This window comes from Pristis pectinata, chromosome 25, assembly GCF_009764475.1.
Source record: "Pristis pectinata isolate sPriPec2 chromosome 25, sPriPec2.1.pri, whole genome shotgun sequence".
NCBI lineage: Eukaryota > Metazoa > Chordata > Chondrichthyes > Rhinopristiformes > Pristidae > Pristis > Pristis pectinata.
In genome coordinates, this window is record NC_067429.1 from 16,631,970 (window position 1) to 16,655,878 (window position 23,909).

The window sequence follows — 23,909 nt, forward strand, 5'->3', positions numbered from 1 at the left end:
CCCGCAAGTGTCACCACGTTTCCGGCCCCACATAGCATGCCCACAACTTCCTAACCTGTACGTCTTTGGAATGTGGGAGGAAACCAGAGCACCTGGAGGTAACCCACACAGACACGGGGAGAACGTACAACCTCCTTACAGACAGTGGCTGGATTTGAACCCGGGTCGCTGGCGCTGTAAAGCATTACACTAACCGCTACACTACTGTGCCTCGTTTGTCCGATTATTACCTACTCCAAGTATCCCTTAGACCTGTGGATATTAATGAAAAGTTATCTTTTTACTCCCTATGTAGTTGCCCCTTGAGTATTTCCAGCATTTTTTTTCCCAGCATCCTTTTGTTCATTGAAATTGCCAACTCTGCTTAGACAGATTTTGGGCATTGTTGCCAAAATCCGTAAGAATAATAAGCTGCACTGCCATTGAAAGCAAGCCAAGGTATCTGCACCCTCAGATAGTTTCCCAATGTTGCAAGGGCTCTGAACACGACCCCCCCTTCCCAATTTATGCAACGTGTGCCATGATGACACAGCATCGGACCAGTGGGTGGAACTTAAGTAACATGATCCCGCAAGGGTTGGTTAGACTTGGCAGCGCTGGGCAAACTGCAAACTGCAAACTGACACTAACTTCAAAAAAAAGGGCCAAATAAGCAATCTCTGCATGTGGAGCAATTTTTAATAATCTCAGAAAAATTACAGCAACCTTAGAAAAATCGAGATAAATTCTGCTTATTAAGACGATGACTGATTTTCCTGGATTTGTCACCATGTGACCCCTTACTTCCATCTGACCTACCCCCACACTCCTATGGTTTACTTGCAGGTTGGTAGCAGTGGACCTCTGCCGATTAGACTTTATCGGAGACACAAAAGACTGTAGACGCCGGAATGTGGAGCAACAAACAATCTATTGGAGGAACCCAGTGGGTCGAGCAGCATCTGTGGTGGTGCTGCTCCGCCTGCTGTGTTCCTCAAGCAGATTGTTTGTTGGATTAAACTTTAGTTCCTGGCCGGCACTGGGAGAGACTCGAACGGTCAACAATCCCAGTTCACCTTGTCCCAGGAACTGATTTCTGTCGATGCCTTACTTTTCTCTCGAGTCATTTCTTTTGATGTTATACCCAAAACAATTGACTTTCATCGTATTTTTTGATTCAGCGTGGATTAGCATCAACAAGTTTCTGGCATGCAGACAAAAGCTTTTCACTGTATCTCAGTACATGTGACAATAATAAACCCATACCAATCCCTCTACGTTTCTGAAGTACTTTACATTTTGAAAGGCACAATACTAATTTGTCTTTCCAATGGCAACACAATAGACTGCTATCACCTCAGGGAGCCACGTGAATGGCAATGGTGCTGTTGTGTTTTTTAAGTTTACACTACTGAATGTAACGCCCATGGATGTAAAAGTGTTTTTGCACTCTTTCTTCCTTTGTACCTTTTCTATTACGAATAAAGTCTTCATTTTAAAAAAAAGACTGCAAATGCCGGAATCTGGAGCAGTAAACAATTTGACCCGCTGAGTTCCGGCAGCAGATCGTTTTGTTGCTCTTTCCAATGGAAGGCGGGTCTTTTGTTTCAAAGCTTATGCAACTGGCCAGGCTTTTCCCTGCAGCAGTAATGTGGTGCACTGATAGCGTGTGACTCTAGCGAGTAAGGAAACAGCCTGGGGTTTGGGTAGGTGGCGTCGGGTGTCCAACCCCCTGACGCCAGGTGATTGCTGCTGCTGAACATGCGGTGATTGACAGCTCAGCAGTTTCCAAGGGCGCTCTTATTGGGACCCATTCGGTTTGAGAGTCGGAGCTGTGGAACCCGGGCTCGGCATTGATCAGGTCAGGTCAACTCAACTCATGGCTACAGCCACTTCGGCGTCAGTCGGCACCCGTGCGGTGGCTAGAGCCGGCCGCTTCCTCTCTTCCAAACGAGTCTCCTCCTGCGGGCCAGGGCTCCGCCAGCTGAGCGCAGTGAAAGTCGGCCGGCACAGCAAGTTGCGAGGGGCTCCCATGCAAGAGGTGGATCGCACCGTGCCGCTGGTCAGTCACCACCAGACCGCCCGCTCCCTGGTCTACAAGGACGTGAGAATGTTCCTCAATGAGATCGGCGCCGATCCCAGGGAAGCCCGGTACTGGCTCACTCAGTTTCAGAACGCAGGCACCAGCAACAAACTCTTCGCGGTGGTTGAAGTAAGTGCAGTAACTCTGATGGAACAGCAGAGTCCCGGGTTTCCCTGGAACAACGCACGCAAAATGCTGGAGCAACTCATTAGGTCCGGCAGCATCCATGGAGGGGAAATGAACATAGATGCTGCCTGACTTGCTGAGTTCCTCTAGTAGTTTGTGTGTGTTTCTCCAGATTCCCAGCAGCTGCAGAATCGCCTGTGTCCCCGGATTCCCCTGGACACGGTGCAATGATCACAGATACTTGTTACTTTCAAGTTTTGCCTTCAATTACAAAATGCAAGTAGAAAATTGTGATTCCAGCATCTGCAGTCTCTTGTGTCCCGAGAACGTTGTGAAATTCTTTCTTCACCATTTGCAGATAAGGACATCTGGTTTGCAAACAGCTAGCCCAAAATTACTTGTAAACATGACCATGCGGCCGAAATAATTACTGCATTGCTTCCATTTCGCCTTCAAATATTTTTTTAATATTAGGCAAGTATTATTTAGTTGCACTTGTTCCAATTTATTTTTAGTGTCCTGAATTAACGCGCAACAGAGTCAGCTTTGAGTAGGACTAGGTAAAGGGATGAGTCGAGGGGGCAGATGTCCACAGCGATTCCATGTTTTGCATCATATTTTAGAAAGCGGCCAGACTTGGGTATTCTCCCGTCTCTTCCGCCGTGCAATGGGGACCTACAAGTGATAGACGCGGGGTGGGCGATGCTGGTGAGGGGTTGATAGAGAGGGGAGCCTGTGGCTGGGGATAGGCGGAGGAAGAAGGTAAGAAGTGAGATTTGGCGGATTATTGGTAGAATCACAGTTCGGCGCGCTGCTGTACAGACAGGCTGGGATCCATGGCATTCAGTGAAAAGAGTCAGACGAGGAGACTTCTGAAACCGCCCAAATCTTGCCACGCCGAGATACGAATTTCACGTTTGCGAGTCGAATTCCACCTTGGTTGTTAGAGGAATTAGTTAAATGGGTTGACAGTGATATTTCTGGGACAGAATCAACCTGCTGTGGTCAATCACAACCTTTGGTGTAAAGATGCCCCGTACTGCTGGCTTTTACAATCTAACCTGATAGTAATACAGACATGAATAGTGTATATTTTAAGTGGAGTAGATTATGGCAGAAAACGTCTTCACTTGCAAATGTGAAAATTGCAAAACTGGACTGGGCACTTCTGTGTGTGTTCCACGTTAGCATGCCTGACTTTCTTGTATCTCTTATTTGTGTAATGCCCATTTCTGTCTGTACTGATGTACATTGGAACTGAAAGCTCCAAACTATGACCATTGTGAAACAGTATTATATGTAGGAACACATCATGATAGTTCCTCATGCTTTAAAAGAACACTGGGGACACTTAGACTCCTGACTGGTCAATGCTGGAACTAACTACAGACTGCTCATACAACTTCTTCAGTCTACAAAGTGTGCTACAGCCAACAGCAAAGTTGTTCTCCAGCATATGGCAGCCAACCTTCTAATTCCATGGCTGTCTCAGTAGTGACTCTACTGTTGTTAGTGGTTCTATTCTGCTGAAGGATGGTTGTGGCCATGGCTATCCACTCAGAGTGAGTCAGGGACTTCAGCAGGAGGCAATGACATACCTATCAATGGATAAACTTAGCCAAAGTCTTCAGAGACACCTTATCCGACCTCGACTCTCTGATGAACAATATACTTACTGGTTCAGGTTTGCCAAGGCTGTCATCCCTGAGATATGTCACATTCTACAGGAGGACCAGCAGGGTCTGATGCCCTCACCATGGTGGTCAAGGTCACATTGAATCTCAGTTTCCTCACCATTTGACTTTTTTTTCCCCAATTTGCTGCTCACCTCATCAGAGAGGTCATCCGGGTATTGTAATCATGAAGAAATTATTTCATGTACTTTAATTCCAGTGAAGACTAGGTGGCACCTCGTGCACTGGGATTTGCCATGATGGCTGGCTTCTCACAACATTAACTGCACAGACCTTTTCATCAACAGAGAAAGGTTTCCACACCCCTGTTGTGCTTGTTGTGAATCATGAGGAAAATTTCCTCATAGTGGATGCCATGTTTGTAGGAAGAACACATGACTCCTTCAACTTGACGGAAACTGCACTGCTGGGCATTTTCAGCAGCCATCACTGCTTACCCAGATGGATCCTAGGGGAAAGGATAGTGGTGGTCACCACCACTGATCTCCTGAAAAGGAGACTGCATTGCTTGCATCAGTTCAGAGCACCTTGCAGTCCACATCATGTCTTTGCAGTGGCTTCATGGTGCAGCATTTAACATGTGACAATCTTCCAAACTGAAGACAGCAGCCACTGATAGAGGAAGAGCAACAAGAAGACCAGGGGTTTAAGGGCTATGAGGCAGAGCCTGAAGAGCAGCAGGGACAAGAGTATACAGAGCCTCATTTCTCAGCTAAGTGGGGGAGGGAAGTGTCAGCACGGGCTACAAGGGACTACTTGATAGAGAAATAATTCCCCTGAGGATGCCGCAAATCATAATCCCCAGTGGAAGTGACCCTCTTCCCCCCTTCAATTATTATCTCCAAGAGTTGGCAAGGGGCCCAGGTGATGCATTAAAACCCCTTTCATCCAACTGCACCAATTATAACACATGAATTAATTAATTCCCGCTCCACTTAATCAAGTAGCTTGTTACAAGGTCTTTGTATTTGCTGATATCTGACTCCTCACTTAAAGAACTCAGACCTCCACATAAAAGTTATTTTCACTCTGCAATGCTGTGCAGATCATTCACACATAACCCATAAGGACATCACATTTCTTCCAACATTGTGTGGATTCAAATGCATGGAGGGGACTAGTGTCACCTCCTCCCGCCAGGGTCGTCTTATGATGTGTGTCCTAGCCCTTTCCAGCACATAGGGAAGTCTGACCAACTACTTATTATCATCTCAAGATCAATTTTGCAGCCCACTCTAGAATGTGCTTTGATGCATAATTTTGGAGTTTCTTCGCAGTCATTAATTTGCTTAATTCATTTCAGTTGAGGTTCTGCAATGGGAGCAGTAACTAATAGATTTATTCCTGTTGTTCTAAATACTACCTGTCACATAATGTATCATGCAATTTACGTATCAAATAGCAACTGAGGAAAGGAAGCCTTCAAAATCAACTGATATGCAGTAGGACAATTTGCAGTAAGTTTGATATGCATAAGATAATACACATTCTGTAGAATAGTTCAGACAATTGAAGTGTGAGGAAGGTTAACTTAATGTCTTAACAATGAGATATAAATATGACTTAACATCATCCCAAAATCAAAGGTGTTTGCTCTTTTAGAGCTTCTCTAGAATTTGTTTTTTCCATAACTCTGAATTTTTGAGTCTTTTTATCCTTCCCCATAATCACAGTCCAAGTTAATAGCTTGGTCCTTAGTGACACAAACCCACTGCCAATAGTCACACCATTGTACTTCACTCAACATGCTTATATAGACATTCCACAGAGTCAGAGAATGAGATCGAGAGAACCAACAGGAGCGCGTTTAACATAATAGAGGGATATGTGCCGACTAGAGTAAGTCCTGTCCACCGGATTCCTTTGACAGCTAGCAAAGTCCTGCCTCAGCTTTGCCTGCTGTCAAAGAACTGTTCAATGTCTCTTAAAACACTAAATAAAATGAAACATCCTGTAACTCTGTAATTACCATTCAGATGAATGGACTCTCGGGTACTCTACAGGGTTCAGCATGTGGGATCAGAGAGCAGATCTCCCAGCATAAATCATTGGAGAGTTCAGCAATGGAGTGCTGTCAGGAAATGGTTGACAGAGCTTGGCCAGTAAATTGGGAACTTCTGCATCTTGGCAAGACTGCTAAACATAGGCTGATAAATATTGATATTTCCATGTGTAACTGCAAGCACTTCCCAGTAACATCTGCTCATTTTGTTTTGTTGATTCATTGTTAGATGAGGACATCCCCATGATACAATCATGTGAAGACACTGAACCAGCAATATGGCAATAAAGGAATATGTTGACATCTACAGTTAGAATTTCGAGCAAGGATTCAGAAAGTAGATACTAAGCAAACTTTGAGTACTAACTTGCAGTTTTGCAGAATATTGCATGCCTGAATGTTCAGCAAGAAGTCTTTAGAATTCATGTTGAATCTTATCCTGCAGAAGGGCCTGGTAATTTTAAACCAGTTTATTGTCGTATGCTGAAATAGCTCATGGATTTGTAGCACTTATTACAACAGAGAAGGACATTCAGCTCCCAGCAGAACAAGTTCTGGCTCCCAGAATATTCTGGGTCCTAGCAGAACAAGTTCTCTGTATGTCTGCACCTTATTCTCTTTCACATGCCCGTCAACTCCCCTTTGATTTTGCTGTTTACCTGCACTAATGTATAATTTACAGTGGCCAGTTAACCTACCAGTACGATTTTGGGATGAGAGGAAACTAGAGCACTCAGAGGAAGCCCATGTGGTCACAGGGAGAACATACAAACTCCACACAGACAGCATCCAAGGTCAGGATTGAACCTGGGACCCGGGAGCTGTGAGACAGCTGCACTAACTGCACTGTGCTGCCCACAAATCTGATAATGAAATGAGACAGAAAACTCCAAACTCTTCACTACAAGAAAATGTTGAATCCAATCTGACACTTCTTTTAGAAGGAAAAGTGGAATGAGTATTGCATTTGTGAATACATTTTGCATAACAGTTCAGCAAGATCAAATTGCAAATTATTATTTTGTATAAACCATGTTCAAAGGATTTAAATGGTTGATCACAGTGGAGGTATAGAAAACCGAACTGCACAACACTGAAAACCAATTTAAAATGTGAACTCCATGCAGATGTTAAGCAAAGGCAACCAACATGTCGATGACCAGCACTGTTGTCCATGTTAGCCATAATTACCTATTTTCTGATGCTGACTACAGAGTAAGCTACCAAATATCTGGAAAGAGATTTTAAGGAATGTTGACAGGCATGTGAGGGGGAATAAAGAGCCAACATACAGAGAAAAGAGGATTGGGACTGAGGAACTTGCTCTGCTGAGAGCCAGAATGGATGTGATGAGCTGAATGTGCTCTTGTGTTGTAATAATACCATCATAAACTTAATCTACAGAAAACCAGGGCAGTGACAATCATGACAATAGACAGACCACTGCCTTGAAATTCATTCCTGGAAAAGAATTTCTGGCCACATATCCTACGCATGAACAGAAAACAATGAGCCAATCGTACATTTCAGAAGTACATTTGCGGGCCAGAAGAGTCATTTTATGGATACACTACATATTCACAGTCAAAAGTGACAGACTTTTCAGTATGCTTGCAGTTTATGTCCTAGAGGAGATGAAGCAAAACAGTTGCCTATCTTAAATATTTATTTGTAGATTAATAAAACACAGATATATCCAATCAAAAGTAGTATTTTGCTTGAAATTTCAATTCCAGAAATGAGTCTCAGTTTGTTGCATTGATAAATTTATGCTTTAACAGAAATGCTGACGTAAGGGATAGTAGTACATCTGATGAGTTACTACTTTGGCCTTTTCCCAATCTGAATTTTTCTTATATTGTTTTACCTACTTGCTTGAAGGTTAACCTCAAGTTTTAGTTTGATCTGCATTAAGCGCCGTGGACTTGGTATAAATTATAATGGAATGTATTTGTGATACAATCTCCAATTCTGCTTCTATTAATTAAAAGAAGAATGAGCAAGCAGAAAAAAGGTTAACACCACATTGTTGCTCAGTAATGCACCAGAGTGTCAGCTGTGCCTCAAACCATGGCACTTGTGCCTCTGAGTCAGAGATTATGGATTCAATTGCCACACCAGGGAATTGAGCAAAAGGTCTAATGCAATAGTGAGGTCATGCTGCATTGTCAGAAGCACCATCCTTTGGTTGAGATATTAAATCAAGGCCTTGTCTTTTTCAGTTGGCCATAAAAGATCCCATGGCTATTTTGAAGAAGAGCAAGGGAGTATTCCTGATGTACTGGTTAATATTTGTTCCTTAACTGACATTTCAGTAAAAAAAACAAAATTATATGGTCGTTATCTCATTGCTGTTTTTGGGAAATTAGTTACTGCTTTTCCAAGATTACAATGGTGCCTCGGAGGAGGAGAGAAAATAGGAAACGACTGACCAGTTGTGGGAAATGCTGGAACCCATTACTAAGGACATGATAACAGTACACCTGGAAAATAGTCAAAGACAATGATAACATGGTTTGTCCAATCCAGACCTTTCAAGGGTGAAACTTGCAGAGCAGACAAGGAGACAGTGGATATCTGGATTCTCTAAAGAAATTTGATAAGACACATTAATGATTGTTACACAGATAACGATGCACTAAATTGCCGATAATATTAGCATGGACAGAGAATTAGTTAAAATGCCAAAAACAGTGGGAGGCTATTATTGGAGGGATGGCATAAAGATCTGTGGAGATGCTTTATACTTACAGTCTGTATTATCAAGTTAACAAAAGGGACAGAACATAATGTATTCAAGTTTGCTGATAGTACCAAGCTGGGTGAAAAAGTAAGCTCTGAGATAGACAGAGTCTGCAAGGGAAGAGACTCAGTTAAGTGGCAGCTGGGTGGCAGATGGAAGGTAATGTCAGGAAATTAGATTATTCATTTGGTAGAAAGAAGGGAGAATAGATTTTGTTTAGAAGATGATAAATCATTAGATGTTTGCATTGAAAGGGAATGAAATGCCCTTGCACACAAAAGATAAAAGTTAGCATGCAGGTACGGCAAACAGTTATAAAGCCAAATGGAATTTTGAAGCCATGATTAGTTTACGTAACGACTCTGGATCTGACCCCGGATTCATATTACTTATGGTTTTAAAAAAAAACTCGCCAACAGCCTGTGTAAAGAGGAAGCTAAATATGCAATGAGCTAACATTCTGAAAATAGAACAGCTCCAGTCACTACCCAAGAACTGATCTGTCATATTAACTAACCCTATCTTTATATCCATTAGGTGGATGAAGAGATCTTTTGCTCGAAAGGGATGGTGTCCAGTCTGGCATTTGGCCTGGCATTCCTTCAGCGTATGAACATGAAACCTGTTGTTGTAATCGGATTATCTTGTCAGTATGGTGAAGAAACTTTGAATTCATTTGCGGAAATTAAATCCTTATTACTCCGGAATTGCAGGACCCTTACTGATGCACTACACAGGAATTCAGCTGTCACCATGCCCTTTTTTAATGGTGGGGCCTTGCTACAAGCAGAGAAGCCTTCATCTCCCAATAGGTACAGCTGCTTTATGAAAGAGCAAAATTCTAAAATATCAGTGATTTGTGTAGGAAAACCAGTGTTATGCAACAAAGAAGAAACAATTTTGATGTCAAACCAAATATAGAATGTCACTAAATTGGTCATGGTCTTGACTCACTGTGAAGACCTTAGCAAGATCGACAAGTGATAAGCCACAAGATATATGCAATTTCTACTGATCTACATTAGTCGTATTAGAAAAGGAGAGGGACCAAAGAGTGGTCCTTTTCCCCATCATACCCAGCCCTGCCACCAACCACAGTAGGGAAAGAATTGTTGCCCTTCTACACAACAATGCGCGATATATTTCCACAGTGCCTCTCAATGATTGTTGGTGGCCTGTTAGCAGCGGTAAGCACTGAGCTGTTACAACTGAGCTCCAAAGTGTCAAACCTGCATTTTCATTAGGATTCCTTTTGTCTCTGCAAGGAAATAATTCAAGCAGAGAATTGTATGTTCAAAAATGTCATGCAATTCATCTTATATGTGATTATTTTTCCCCCTCACAGTCTAAATATGCCATCGTGGTCTTATTAAATAAGAAATCAGAGAAGTTTCTTTGGTTTAATTGCCATATTATACACCAATGACACCACAGATTGACTGTGATTTCTTTTCCCCAGTTTTGGGAGCGTAGTGTCATTTGAAGAAGAGTTATTAAACTGGAGTTTGGAATCAGGGCACATTCCTATCATCTGCTCCATGGGAGAGACCTCTGATGGACAACTGGTGCTTTTAAATTCCTTGGGTGTCACAGCACATATAGCGAAGATAATGCAGCCTTTGAAAGTGATGTTTCTGAACAACTCAGGAGGTATTCAGGATAGTAATCAAAAGGTGAGTAAAGTTTTTCTTAGCACAATCCATAAACGTGTAACATTCAGAATATTTCTTTATAGACAGTTGACTAAGTTGATGTATCACCTAGTGGAGTCTGTAAATATCTTTTGGTCCTCAGGAGAGCTGTCAATAACTTTTTTTTTAAACAATTGAGAAGAAGATATGGACTTGATTAGACATGGTATCTCTTCCACCTTTGACCTCCTCTCATTTCCCAATCTGGTCAGTTCATCTGACATCAGCTTGAACCCTTTACACTCTGTTGCTATCAGTCATATGTCACCCACTAATGAGCAGAAATCCTCTTCAGCCCTTTCGGTCTTCTTGGCTGTAATAATGTTTTTCCCAAAGTCAGTTAGAAAAGTTCTGCAAAGACGATATTTTCCGACCTTGAATGACACGCTAACAAAGTTTCCTCCTCCATCCCCCACCTCAAACCCAATATTGGGAGATCTTACTAAGGAGAAGACAACATTGCAGGTAAGAAGGAAAGAACACACAGAAAACGTGAAAATAATGGGTGGTTAGAGTAAGTTTTCTGATAGATAGACTACAAGTCACATGATTTGGAGAATGAAACTAAAGAGGATTTATTGACTCAGAATTTAAATACCAGAAGCTGCTCTTCAAAGCGTTTGGTAAGCTTCTGGTTCAGGTATGTACCAGAAATCAACAGAAACAGTTCACCTTTTTGGATCATGGATGCATGGCCTTTTTCTTGTTCCTTAAACCCTTTCTAGCTTCCATGTTTGTATTAGAAGATCATAAATGACTGAAATAGAGGAAATGCTGTTTCACTGTTTTTCATCAGGAATACCAATTACAGAGCCGATCAGAAGGAGGTCCTTTCAATTCTAGGATCTGGTTTTCAATTGGAATTCTGTTGTTAAACCTTGCAAGAAGTTTCAGATAATAATCCAGGACTATGCTAATTTGGTATTTGCTTGTAATCGGAATCATTTTAACATTAATTCTGACATGAAGAACAGAAATTCCAAATGATTCTTCTTTACTGAATTGTGAAAGAAACATCTCTGGATTTCTACCCCTGATATGGCTCTGATTTTGTTAATGCAGAAGGAAAGCGTGGGTGGAGTACGCCTTCAAATTAACATCGTAGGCATGAAATGAAGAAATTTGAGATGTTAAAATATGAGTGTTCAATGCTTTGAATTTACTTTTTCCATAATTTTGGTAGAAGAATGACCACATTTATTTTAAACTAGAATAGGAATCTGATAAACACATTAAACTCTCACAGTCTAGCAGCCAGTGAGTCATGTCATTCAAACTGTTACTTCTTGGGGAATGCCACTTTTTCTCTAGTGTATTTTGCAACCATCTATTTGGGTGACTTTCTGCATTGGCTTTACAGTGGTTGTAGAACCCAGTCACCCACATAACCACTTATAAAGTAAAGAAGCCCTCTCCATTAGCTTAGATCAGTTACTCCATACAAAAATTTAAGGTCAGTAAACAGGCAGATAATACATAGAAGTTGCAACACAGAGACAAACCACGTCTGTGTTTACCTTCCAAGTGAGCAATTAGTTCTAATCCTAACTACCCAACTTATTCCCTAACTCCTTTGGACCTTCACCATGTTCATATATCCAATCTAATCTTGTATGTTGACAATGTCTCTGGCTCAACCCCTAACCCTGAAAATGAATTCCACATCTGCACAACTTTCTGTTTAATGACACTTCTGCTATCCTCTGTTCCAAAACAAGATTCTGAGAGTCATTGGTAGGATAGTTGTCAGGACCCTGTTTGCTCAAAGTGGATCTAGAACTGGTGCAGCCTCTGAAATAAGTGCTCAACCAGTTAGGAATGAGATGGGGAGAACTCTCCAAGGGCTATGGATACTTGGTCATTGGATAGATTTTTGGGCATCAAAGGAATATCAGAACATGGAGATTGGTTGGGAAAGTGGACAAAGCATAATTTTATTGAATGGCAGAGCTGGCTCCTGGAACTGAAGAACCTACTCGTACTTGTAGTTCTTATATTCCTCAACCTCTTGTATTTCATTTTTGTATCTGTGACCCTTCATTCTTAATCCTCAAGTTACTGGAAATAATCTGCCCATCATTTTAGATCCTTTCAACACTTTTAATTTACTGTCTCATAGTCTTGTGTCATTCTAATGACCAGTACAAAAAATGTGCCATTCTGATACATCTGTTGTGCCCTCCTGATACATCTCTTGTGCCCTCTACAGTTTCAATATCCTTCCTTTAGAGTCCAGTACAGTACTATAGAGTGCACTAACAAAGGGATTGACTTTTTTTTAATGTACATCATGTACCTCTTGGTTGTTCCATACCCTAAAATTGGATTTTATTTTTAAATAGCCTCAGGTATCTGAATGCAGTGGTTTCTCAATCTTCCTGCTCTGCACTCAGCTTTCATCTGGTATTAAGAGTATCATCAATGACATACAGTGAATTTAGATTATTATATTGTACATTATTTCACCACCTAATCATGTCCAATTATAGCTTCCTTTTACTCCTTGAAAAGAATTATGGTCAAAAAATTGGAATGCAATAGAAAATGCGCACTGGAAACAAAATGTTTGCATAACATACTGTATACTAAGTTTGATTAAGTGCAGGTTATAGCATTCACATATGCACACATCATCAAAACGACTGCTCTGAGACAGCACCAACTGTGTTGTTTGGTGCTTTAGTTTACTTGACTAATAATTCAGAGATTTGGAATAATGAGAGACCTGAGTTCAAATATCACCTCAGCAACTAGGGAATAAATTATTCTGAAATTTTAAAGCTGTTATCAATAATGGTGCCCATGAAAATACCAGAAGGTTGGAAAATCCTATTGCATTTACTTAGTCTTAAGGAAAAGAAATCCATTCAACTTTGCCCAACTTAGCCCACGTAGAACTGCAGGCCTATAGCAACATGGTTGACTTTTAACTGTCCTGTGAAGTGTTCCAGCAGACCACAAACTGTACCAGATCTTTACCTTCACCACATGAAGTGCATTGATTTATGGAGGGTAGGGCATACTCATCAGTTAGGGATGGGAATTAAATGTTGACCTTGCTAGTAAAGTCCGAGAGCCACAGTACAAACTTGTACATCTGGTATCCAACCCCCATGCGTTGCTGTTATGTTGGTGGATACCAGTACTGAAAGGGGATTTAAGTGTGGTACGATTTTGCAGCAGGAAATTGGAATTGCTGAGGTGCCACCCAACAGGGAGTGGCAGGGGCTTCACAGAGCACAGATTAGCTGTTTTCTCAGGTTGACAGAATTCTTGATCCCCAACATCAGTGCCTGTGGTCTTACCCATCAACCAGGTAGCCCAGATTATTGCAACACGTGGTGAAATCTTGCACAGTCTACAACAACTCTATAGTGCTGACACACTCCTCCATTACAGAGGAGCAACATTCCAGCGGCTTGGCGACAGACCCTAGTAGGGATGTGGAGAGCCCTGGCAGTGCCATAGGGCAGAGAGAGACAAGCAAGCACACGCCAGCAAGAATACATAAGTCAGCACTTGATGTATGAGTGCTGTTGTTCTTGTTTAGACGTATAAATAGCATTCTGGTTTGCTTTGAAAGTACTCCGTAACACTTTCCTTCTACTTTAACAGTGATACATGGATTTCTTTTGTTCAGGGATTTAGGTGGCCAACTTCAGGGCCTGCATTTCAAACCACTCAGATGAAAGTCTTCTCTCTCAGATGTCTCTAAAGGGAATGGTCATCCTCTTTCTAATTTCTAGTTGAGGTGTTCCCACACCACTGTACACACCCTTTGGCATAATTTGCCACTAAATTTCCAAGCTTTTTCAAGACCAAAATTATGTTGTGTGGGAAATGAAGCTGGAATTAAAGCACTTTGCTCAGGAAGAGTAGAGGGAGCTTTACTCTGTAACAAGCTATACTATATCTAATGCAGAAGTGCTTAATGCTGGCATTGGGTACAACAAAGATGCAAGTATTCAGTTTTATCAGTGCAAGAGTGACCCGTTTTGACAGTTATAAAAATGTTACGTAATAATTCATTGTGGCCTGGTTTCTGTACCTCTGCGAGAGGGTGGCGTGTTTCATTACACATTTGGCAAATTATCCCATTCAGACTAAGTTCAGGTCATTAGCTGGGAGATTGGCATCAACCACCCACTTCCAGCATCATGTATAAAAGGTGCCTCCCTGACGTTGCCAGTTTCAGATACTCCTCTGAGGCTGGCTTGCATGAGACAAGAAGACCTCATTGTAATTGTTTTTCAGTTTCGTCGTTGTCAAAGCGCTGCTTCAAGTGCCAATGGGCGTTTTCAGCGTCGAACAATCTCTCTTGGTACCAGCTGTGTGGAGAGCCTACAGGTACGTTTTGTGGAGTCAGTTCTGGCACGAGACCATTAAGAAGATGATTGGATGGATATACTCCACTTCTTCCCTGGTGATTTTGCCTCTCCTGTCAACAGTACTGACACTGGCAGATGGACTTGCCCCTAATGGAAGACGGAGTACAATTATTCATATAAGTGCACTGATTCCATGTCCCGCTCAGCAGTTAATCTTCCACATTTTTTTGACCATTTTAGTATTATGCCAGCCAATGTTTTGATAACCATGATCCCTCCAATCTTTTACATTAGTACTTATTTTTATGTTTTTGTTCCAAATCATTGAGATCCACAGAGGCAGTTCCTTGGAGGACCAAATCTCAGTTGTATCATGAAGGTGAGGCACAGTGTTAAAGTCAGAATGTCCTTTTCTGCCAATCTGGAAGGAAAACTCACAGGAAAACAATCAATGCCTGACTAGGTTGCCTCTTGTGTCAGCCGCCTTTGCATGGCCTGAGCAGAAAGAAAATTTACCCTCGTACTGAACAAATTAAATCCACACATCCAAAACAATTCAGTGAAGAACTTCTAAAATACTTTCCAGGTGTCTGTGCAAGTTAGCATAGCAGTCACTAAGACAATGCAAATGTCAAATAGCATAGGTGTTGGTAGAAGGGTCAGGCTGACAAGTGCAGATTGCAACAATAAAATAACTATTTAGAACGGGTGATGATTGAGAGCAAGTGGTGAACAATTATTTGTTTTCAGATTTTAATGTACCATTTTTCCAGTTACATCTACTAATCTTCCTGCGTCCTACACTCTTTCCTTCTGGGAAGAAGCCTCTCTCAGAATTAAATGCCTTTCAAAACATGTAGGGAAGCTGCCTTGGGAAGGAGCTTCTAACAATCCCGTTCTCCCTTTAGAGATAGGCCTGAGCTGTGTTCACCAACTGTAACAATTAAAGATCTGGAACGCAAGAGTGTGAGAATCTCTAACATTTCTCTTACTGTCCCAGTGAGATGTAGAAAAATGAGTCTTGATTTCAGCACAGTGATAAGGTAGAGCACGTAATACTCTGTATGTGAGCTCAGGAAACAAAAGGGAACCAGTGACATTTTTCTGACAAAAATTATTTTGATGAAGCTGGAAGTATCAGTGAAATCATTGATGTTTAACATTTAATTGGTTGGTTGAGTATAATGATTTGGTTTTTAATGTAAATGATTATTTAATAGAGGATATATATTGGTATCCATAAGAATCTGATGTTTGTTACTGGTGAGGTTTGAGGCCTGCCAAACATCATGACAGGATTGAAACACAACTCACCACCCTTTTCCAAGGAGGAGCCCTTAGCGTGTATCTTTTTTAAATGGCCCTTTAGTTTTTTTTGTGTGTTTGTGTGACTTCGTTTCATGTAATTTACATTGCTGGACACCCAATCTGCTTTGTTGGTGCAAGTTGCTTACTGCTGATGGCAGTAGTATGGTAGGATATGCAGAATGTGACAAGTTTTGTGGCATTAAGCTGTGATTGCAAGTGGATGTAATGGCAATGCATTTGGGTGAGGGAGCCTTGTGCATGTAGCGTGTATGCTTGAGATAGAGTGGACATTTTGGATTTTTGAACAGCTGGGGTATAGTGGATATTATCTAATGTATGATCTTTTTCAATAATTTGCTGCCTTGTTATCTAATGCTTTATATACTTCTCAATAACTTGCTTTGTACCTAATATTAAGATCATTTTCAATAATTTTATCTAATATGTGGATAATTTCCCAATAATTTGCTGTCATATCTAATATAATTTATTTCTCAATCACTTGTTAGCTAGTGTATAGTTTTCTCAATATTTTGTTACCTAATGTACAGGTATTTCTCATTTCTCTGCCTCATTTAATGTAGTTCATTTCTCAGTAATCTGCTGCCCTATATCTTACGCAAGATACCAATACTATGATATCTTTGTTTTTATGTTCAAATGTCAGCCAGCTTTATTGCTGTTTCACAGACATCCAGCTCTTTGCACATCACGCAGCCTGTTATTGTGCAACATTAACAAAGCTTTCTTAAACTATACATTATATAATATCATAAATGGAAAAGCAAATCACTGATTATATATTTATAATGCCAGTTTTCCAATGTAGTCCAACAAATTAAAATGAGCATTTAATTAAGAAAAGTTAAAACTGATACTCTTTCCACATTTTAAACATAATCAATGGTAACAATTGAACACAAATAGTTAAACCTTGCATTTAATACTTTACAAAAGTTTAATGGACAACATGTAAAGAGCTTAAATTCTATGTAGTTTACGGAAGTAGAAAAGGTATGATGAACTTGCAAAATTCTAGATATCTCCACTTAGCTTCGAAGTTTATGATGTCATTTTAAGTATGATTTAGTCAATAAAAATTGACACACTGATGCTTTGTATTAAAATAAAAGCAGAAAATCTTGGAAATACACGAAGGTCACCCCTACAGTGATGTTCAGCTTGTCAGGTCATTTATAAAGTGCCTTTCATTTCAGTATTGGTTTGACTTTTTAGTATTTGTCTACATCAAATATTTCAAAATAGTTTCAGACAACTAAAATCATCCGCCTCAGATGTTCCTGGTAATTGTTAGATATGTTTATCCTATCTATAAAGTTTTGAAAGTGTCCTTGAATATTCCATGAAACAATGTTTTTTTTATATTTAAATGTGGCCAGTGCCGCTTTGTGATTTTGAACCCTTAGTATGAAGACTATCTGCAGTGAAATTGAGGAATAACTATTTCATCTATGAGGACATGTCACAGTAAACTTTCAATCTAACTAGATAAGGTGCTGAGTGTAAAAGAAAATAGTTATTAGCTTTTTCTGAAATTCTTCATGTAAATATGTTAACACTAGTAGTATGACAATACTTAATAGCAGTATATGCCTGTAGAAAGGGTTAAGTGGGTTGAATTCAAGTTACAATCCTTCCAGTGTGTTAACATCTACAAAAATGATTCACTACTTTTATTTTAAAAATAGGCACTAAAACTAGGCTCATAAGACTCAAAGCAACAATTGTAGAGCATTTCTGATTTATCCAAAAAATTTATAGATCCCAAACAGTTCTAAATATTACGTAGTAATCATGTAATTTGTTCCCTCCTGCTGTAACCTGTTTGTGGTATGCTCTTTCACATGGTACAGGTTGTGGGACAGGTCAATCTTCCATCCGACCTAGATCTTGTATCAAATGCAAACTGGATTAGTGATAAGGAGGAACAGAAAGCCAAGGTGATAATGGATTTGCTCAACCACATGCCATCGGAATCTTCTGCTGTCATCACATCAGCCAACACCATACTCACAGAACTCTTCAGTCACAGAGGTACCACCATCATTAAGACCCTTACTTCATTTATACATTCATATAATAGAAATAGAAAATATTGAAGGATAGTCAGTAGAATGACAAATGCAAGAGGTTTTTGTTTATGAATTGCTTGCAGTTAATAGAGTCTACATTTATTCCACATTTTCTTACGACATAGAAAGCCATTCAGCACATCAAATGTTTGCCAGCTCTTAGAGCAGTCCCATCAGTCCTGTACCCCAGGCTTATTTCCTTGTAACCTATTCTCTTTCATAAGCCTATCAACTCCCCCTAATTTTAGTGCCATCTACCTACAGGAGCAGTAATTTATATTAGCCTTTTAACCTGCCAATTTGAATGTCTTTAGGATGTGAGAGGAAATCTTGGTCTAATTACCAATGCTCAAATGATGTTTGCATCTATAAGTTGCTTTTTGGATAGTGTACATAATAATGACAATAGCTGACAACTATAGTAGGGCAGGGAACCATTTGAATGGCAGGTCCAATATCAGTAATAAAATACTAAGACTCAGCTTTGAAAAGAATAGGAGAGAACACAATGTAAAATTGCTAAGTGATAATTAAGTGATGCCAAGCTTGGCACAAAAAGTTGCATGTTGTAGAAGGAAGTGGGAAGAAAGCAGGTTCAGTCTTCACGTGGTTTCAATCCTGTGAAAAGCTGGAAGGAGTAGTTGAAGCTCAGGAGAAACATGAGAGAAAAGGTCGGAGGAGCAAGGACCAGGTTGTTGGCTTGAAATGGAAGGAGTGTAGTTGGACGGCAAACTTCATATGACCTGATACCACAGTTATTTTCTGTATCCTTTTACGGTGTACTACAGAACTGCATTAAGGTCCTCCATATTGGGAAGCAGTTTTCAAGTCTTTTGTACTTAAACATTATCAAGGTTACAACACCTTAGACAGTCCCTCAAGATCGAGGATGACCTGCTTGCATTCCATTTCTACAAGTTCTAATGAGGCCAATGTGGAACCGAGAGACTGCTGTAGGTGGGGCATGAGATACATGATTGGGCAGGGAACCAGGTGGTTTGGGAGGTGGTTCGGTCTTTCCATCATTTACGGTGAGCTTCTGTGCTTTGGATGCATGGACAAGTCGATGATGCCAAATGCTTCTCTCCATTTTAAGTGATCACAGGCCAGGGATTCCTACAATTCGGTGGGATGTTGCACTTTTTGAGAATATTCCTGAATCTTTTCCTCTGGTAATTTCTTGTTGTTAGGGAGCTCAGATTGTTGGTTTCAAAACCTCTATCTTGGTCATGCTAATGATGTGGCCTGCCTATCAGACCCAATGTAATTAGGGCATCAGTGCTGGGGATTTTGCTTGGAAGGCAATGTTGACATTGGTTGGCTTTTCCTGCCAGTGGAGAATTTTGCAGAGACATTGAATGGTGGCATCCTCCAGTGCTTTTAGTTGTCGGTGGTAGACAGTCCGTGTCTCAGATACATACCAAATCGCAGGGATCACTGCTGCCTGGTAGGCCATGAGCATTGTGATGGGTTAGATGTCTCTATCTTCTAACACTCTTCTGATGGCCAAAGGGTTTGCTAATACAGAAATAGGTGGTGAAGTTCATCATCAGTGTTTATCTTCACTGAGAGGTAGGTCCCAAGATATGGGAAGTGATTCACATTGGCCAGGGTTTCCTAATGAACTTTCATTTTCAGGGGAGGAGACCAAGAGATAAAAGTATTGGGCCACAGTTATTCCACCAAGCAAAAATTCCACTGTTCTAAACTAATCTCAACATGTGTAGTTGGTGAAGTGTTATTTCAAGTGATAGCTATAATTAAGACTTGCATAAATTACAAATATTTTGCACACACAGGCCAGTGTATAATCTGCAAGTCTGTCTTGACTGATGTGAGTTAGTCACACTCCAGTGATCCTTGTTCATAGTACTGGATTTACCCACAAGATCAACTTTTTTTTTTAAGTTATTTCTTAAGTCATGTATTAAACAGAATCACACTGCAGCATTGTGAATTCATTGTTTCTTCACTGTGAGAATACTAAAGTGAATTTGATGCTGGCGTTGATGGCAAGATGAGGGTATTATTTCTTGGTGCTGATAACTGAAAATGAGAGATACCAATAATGCACAAATAAAAATGTTCCATTTAGTCAATTACGAGTTTTATATATAACTGTAGTTCACCTTCCAACTGTAGACAGGTGTGGATGTTTGCTGTATCATTGCTCAGAAAGACTTACGATTTTTGAACAACTGTATGTTTATAAGAGCTCCTTTAACATAGCAAAACTTCCCAGGGTAAATTTTCAGGAGCATTATCAAACAAAATACGATGCTGAGCCATGGAAGTGGATATTGAGATGAAGGTAAATGAGAGGCAGGAGGGTTTGAGATAGGAAATCCGGAGCTTATGGCCCAGGCAGCTGAAGACTTAGTTGTAAATAGTGCAGCAATTATAACTGCAGTTGCAGAAGAGGCCAGAACTGTGGGAATGTGGAGCTCCTGGAAAGGTACGGGAATGAAGTAGATGTGGGACAACAAAGAAGGACTATAAAATAAGAATGTGAATTCAAAAAAAGAGGCATTGGTAGTCTGGGAGGCAGTATAGACTAGTGAGCACAGGGGTGATGAATAAACAGAACATGGTGTGAGTTAGTACTCAGGTGGTAAGCTTTTAAATTAATTCTCCTGTGTAGACTAGGAAACTTCTCATTAAAAAGGAAAATTATCTTCCCAGATAAAGTGCCTTTTTTAAACCTAAACTGGTTTACAGTTGACATTAGCTATTTAAATTTAAATTCTGACTGTTTCCTTATCAATTTGATTACCCAGCTATTTCAACTTTATCAGAAAGTGCAGTGTATTTCCTTAACCATATACATTATTTAATATAATTCAAATACGGATAGAATTATGGTGGCAAGAAAGAAATTTAAACTGAAATTAGATCAGACGGTCAAAAAGAATACTATTCAGTCTACATAAATGGGTCTTTTGCCAATAACTCTAACCAGTTCATGGGCAACAACAAACTTAGTGCATTCTGAGCTTATCTAGAACAGATTTAGCCAAGCTTTTGAGCTGGAGCAACATACATCTGAGTTGTACAATTTTATGTATGATTTAATGGAAATAAGTTTAACTTCTATCTATATCTATTTTTAATGGTAACAGACTTCTGCATTCAGGTTTATCCACCCCTCAGCCAGTAAGAATAGTCCTTCCCTAACTAGCAAGCCCTCAGACCCAAACAGGATAAATCATTGAATTATGAAAAGCACAAATACAGTTGAGTTACGCAAGATTTGAGAGCCTCTGGTCAGGACTTGGGTATGAGTGGCCTGATAGGGGAGCATTAAGCACAGCCATCCTACTGTTCACTGAGGCAAGTCAGACCAAACCATCCCATGGGAAGGATGACGTACTGAGAGGAATGGGTTAAAGGTTTCAATATCACTATACTGTATTGCAATGCAGTCATGGCTTTGCTATCCCTGGGGGCGGGGGGGGGGGGGGTGGCGGAGGGAGAAAGTATCAAAGACCTCTGGTCTGAAAATCTAGAGCATAAAATTTCATTGTACTTGTATTTAATATACCTGTCCCACACAACTGTTAAATTTCATGGAAAGGTTTAAAAGGGACCTGAGGGTGGTATGCATATGGAATGAGCTGCCAGAGAAAGTAACTGAGGCAGGTACAATAATAACATTCAAAGGACATTTCGACAGGTATATGGATTGGAAAGGTTTAGAGGGATATGGATCAAATGGGACTAGCTTAGGTGGGTGCCTTGATCAGCATGGACAAATTGGGCTTAAGGGTATGTTTCTGTGCTCTATTACTCTGACTCGTGCATCACAATGGCCCACATTTAGGTCTGTGGTGATCTCCCTGCATTTACCCAAAGTGACATGAGTATCTGAATGTGGATGTCCCAACTTTGTTGACAGATCCCTGCCAGTGAATGTCATTGTGATCCACTGCTGACTCTGTATGGAGTAGTGCAGTGGCAGAGTAAAAAATTCTGAAATTCCCCAGCATGTAAATTGGCGAATCCATTTGTGAATCCTGTGCCAGATTAGATAGTGCAAGAACCATGAACCCACTCAATCGTTGGACATTTTCCAGCTGCCATAATGAAATGTAAGAATAAGGTATAATTGTGAATAGTGATCTCCCTCCTGGTAAGAAACAGGCCCAGTATTGCTTGAAAGAATACAGTGAAGTGGTATTATCGTACAAGCTGCCAGTCTTTACACTCATTCACTGTTATCAAAGAATTGCCTCTTGCTATCCTTGTCTGACCCTCTACAAGTTCAAATTGTGGCTCCTGATTCATTCTAACACATTTAATTGGAATATAGCATAACTCAAACACAACCAAATACTTTCAACATCTTAAACCTTAATTAGCTCACCTCTAAGCATACATTTCCCTGGCATAGGTTCCCTGATTTTCTAATCTACTTCAATAACTAAAATGCATTTTCATTCTTTTGATTTCCCTTCCTATGTTATCACGATATGATAACATGCAAGGGTAGAAATTAATTAAACCCAAACAGAAACCATTGCCCTTGAACAGTGTTCTATTAAAAGCATATTTTTCTTAAAATGGACCTGGTGCATAACTGAAACCACTAAATATCTGGAGGTCCTGTTGGGCCAGCAGAATCCCAGCTGTGTTTATTTGAGGATTTATTAATTCTTTTTACCAGGAAAGAGTTTGCATTAGTCATTATGTGCATCAAGGTAAGAGAGGACCAATTAAAAATCTTACTGTGCTCAGTACAGTAACAGAGTATATGGAAAGGGTCACCAGCTGGTAAACCTTTCTGTGCAGTCTGTGCTGGGCCACAAAACTGCTTTTGATTGTAATAATGAACGTGGCCATATGCTTGCACTTTGATCGGAATGAATATACAGGAAGTCCCCAGGTTACGAATGAGTTCCATTTTTGAGACTGTTCGTAACCTGATTTTGTCTGTAACTCGGAACAGTGTCCATGGCATGCGCACTTGGGCCAGGGATCGCGCCCGCGCATGGCCCCAGCCACACATACGCACTTAGCCCGGGGTTCCCCGGCCGCATGTGCGCACTTGGCCCGGGGTTGGGCCAAAGAAGGTGTACCGCCGCCGTGGTAGGATCGGGGGCTGGGCCCGCTTACAAACCGACCACAAAGGTCGGTTCGTAAGTATGGGCGTTCGTAAGTTGGGGACTTCCTGTATACAATGTTCTTCAACTGAATCATATCAATCTTCCCAAAATATTGGGGTATCTTTACCGATAACCAATGTTACCTGTGAGTAAATGCAACTAAAAATCCACGGAAGACACATCAAGATTCTAGAAAATCTCCTTCAACCCTGCTGCACAAATGTTAGTTGTGTATTCCTGGATTCTCCATTCCTTTCCTGTTTTCCCCCAGCCGCGTTGATTCCGCAGCATTCCATATATGCCTATGCCATCAGTTAGCCGTGTTTGTGATATTGTATATTAATTTTAATTTAGTTGCTATTCAGTGTTATTCAGATCTCAGTTTCATTGGCGACTCCTCAGATAATGCAGTTGTTTACATCCACATGCAGTAACAGCTGGATAACGTTCAAGCAAGGGTTGAAAAGTAACAAGAAACACATGATACACAAGCACCAGGCAGTGATTATCTCCAAATGCCTCCTCATGCCATTTAACAGCATCACCTTTGTGCAAACATTCCCAACAACACGGAAATTTAACAGGGCCAGTTACATAAATACAACGTGGTTCAAAAACACATCAGTGACTGGGAATTTCTGTGATGAATGACTCACCTCCTCACTCCCTAAAACTTTTCCACTGTCTTCATGATACACTACTTTCCACTTGTTTGGATAACTGCAAATCAAGATGCTCAACAGTCTAAGACAAAGCACAT

The 23,909-nt window shown here is 40.6% G+C and overlaps 1 protein-coding gene across 2 annotated transcripts in view; it reads left to right on the top strand.

Annotated features, from left to right (window-relative positions):
• The first annotated feature begins 1,329 nt into the window (after positions 1 to 1,329).
• nags (N-acetylglutamate synthase) overlaps positions 1,330 to 23,909 on the top strand; it is a 31,624-nt gene continuing 9,044 nt past the window's right edge. Inside the window, exons 1-5 of one of the 2 annotated variants that reach the window (XM_052038883.1) lie at positions 1,330 to 2,191; positions 9,165 to 9,439; positions 10,087 to 10,300; positions 14,573 to 14,665; positions 17,829 to 18,009. In XM_052038883.1, coding sequence (XP_051894843.1) covers positions 1,859 to 2,191; positions 9,165 to 9,439; positions 10,087 to 10,300; positions 14,573 to 14,665; positions 17,829 to 18,009 — 1,096 coding nt within the window. In that variant the 5' untranslated portion in view covers positions 1,330 to 1,858. The remainder of the gene's footprint in view (positions 2,192 to 9,164; positions 9,440 to 10,086; positions 10,301 to 14,572; positions 14,666 to 17,828; positions 18,010 to 23,909) is intronic. The other variant, XM_052038884.1, reaches the window with a different exon arrangement.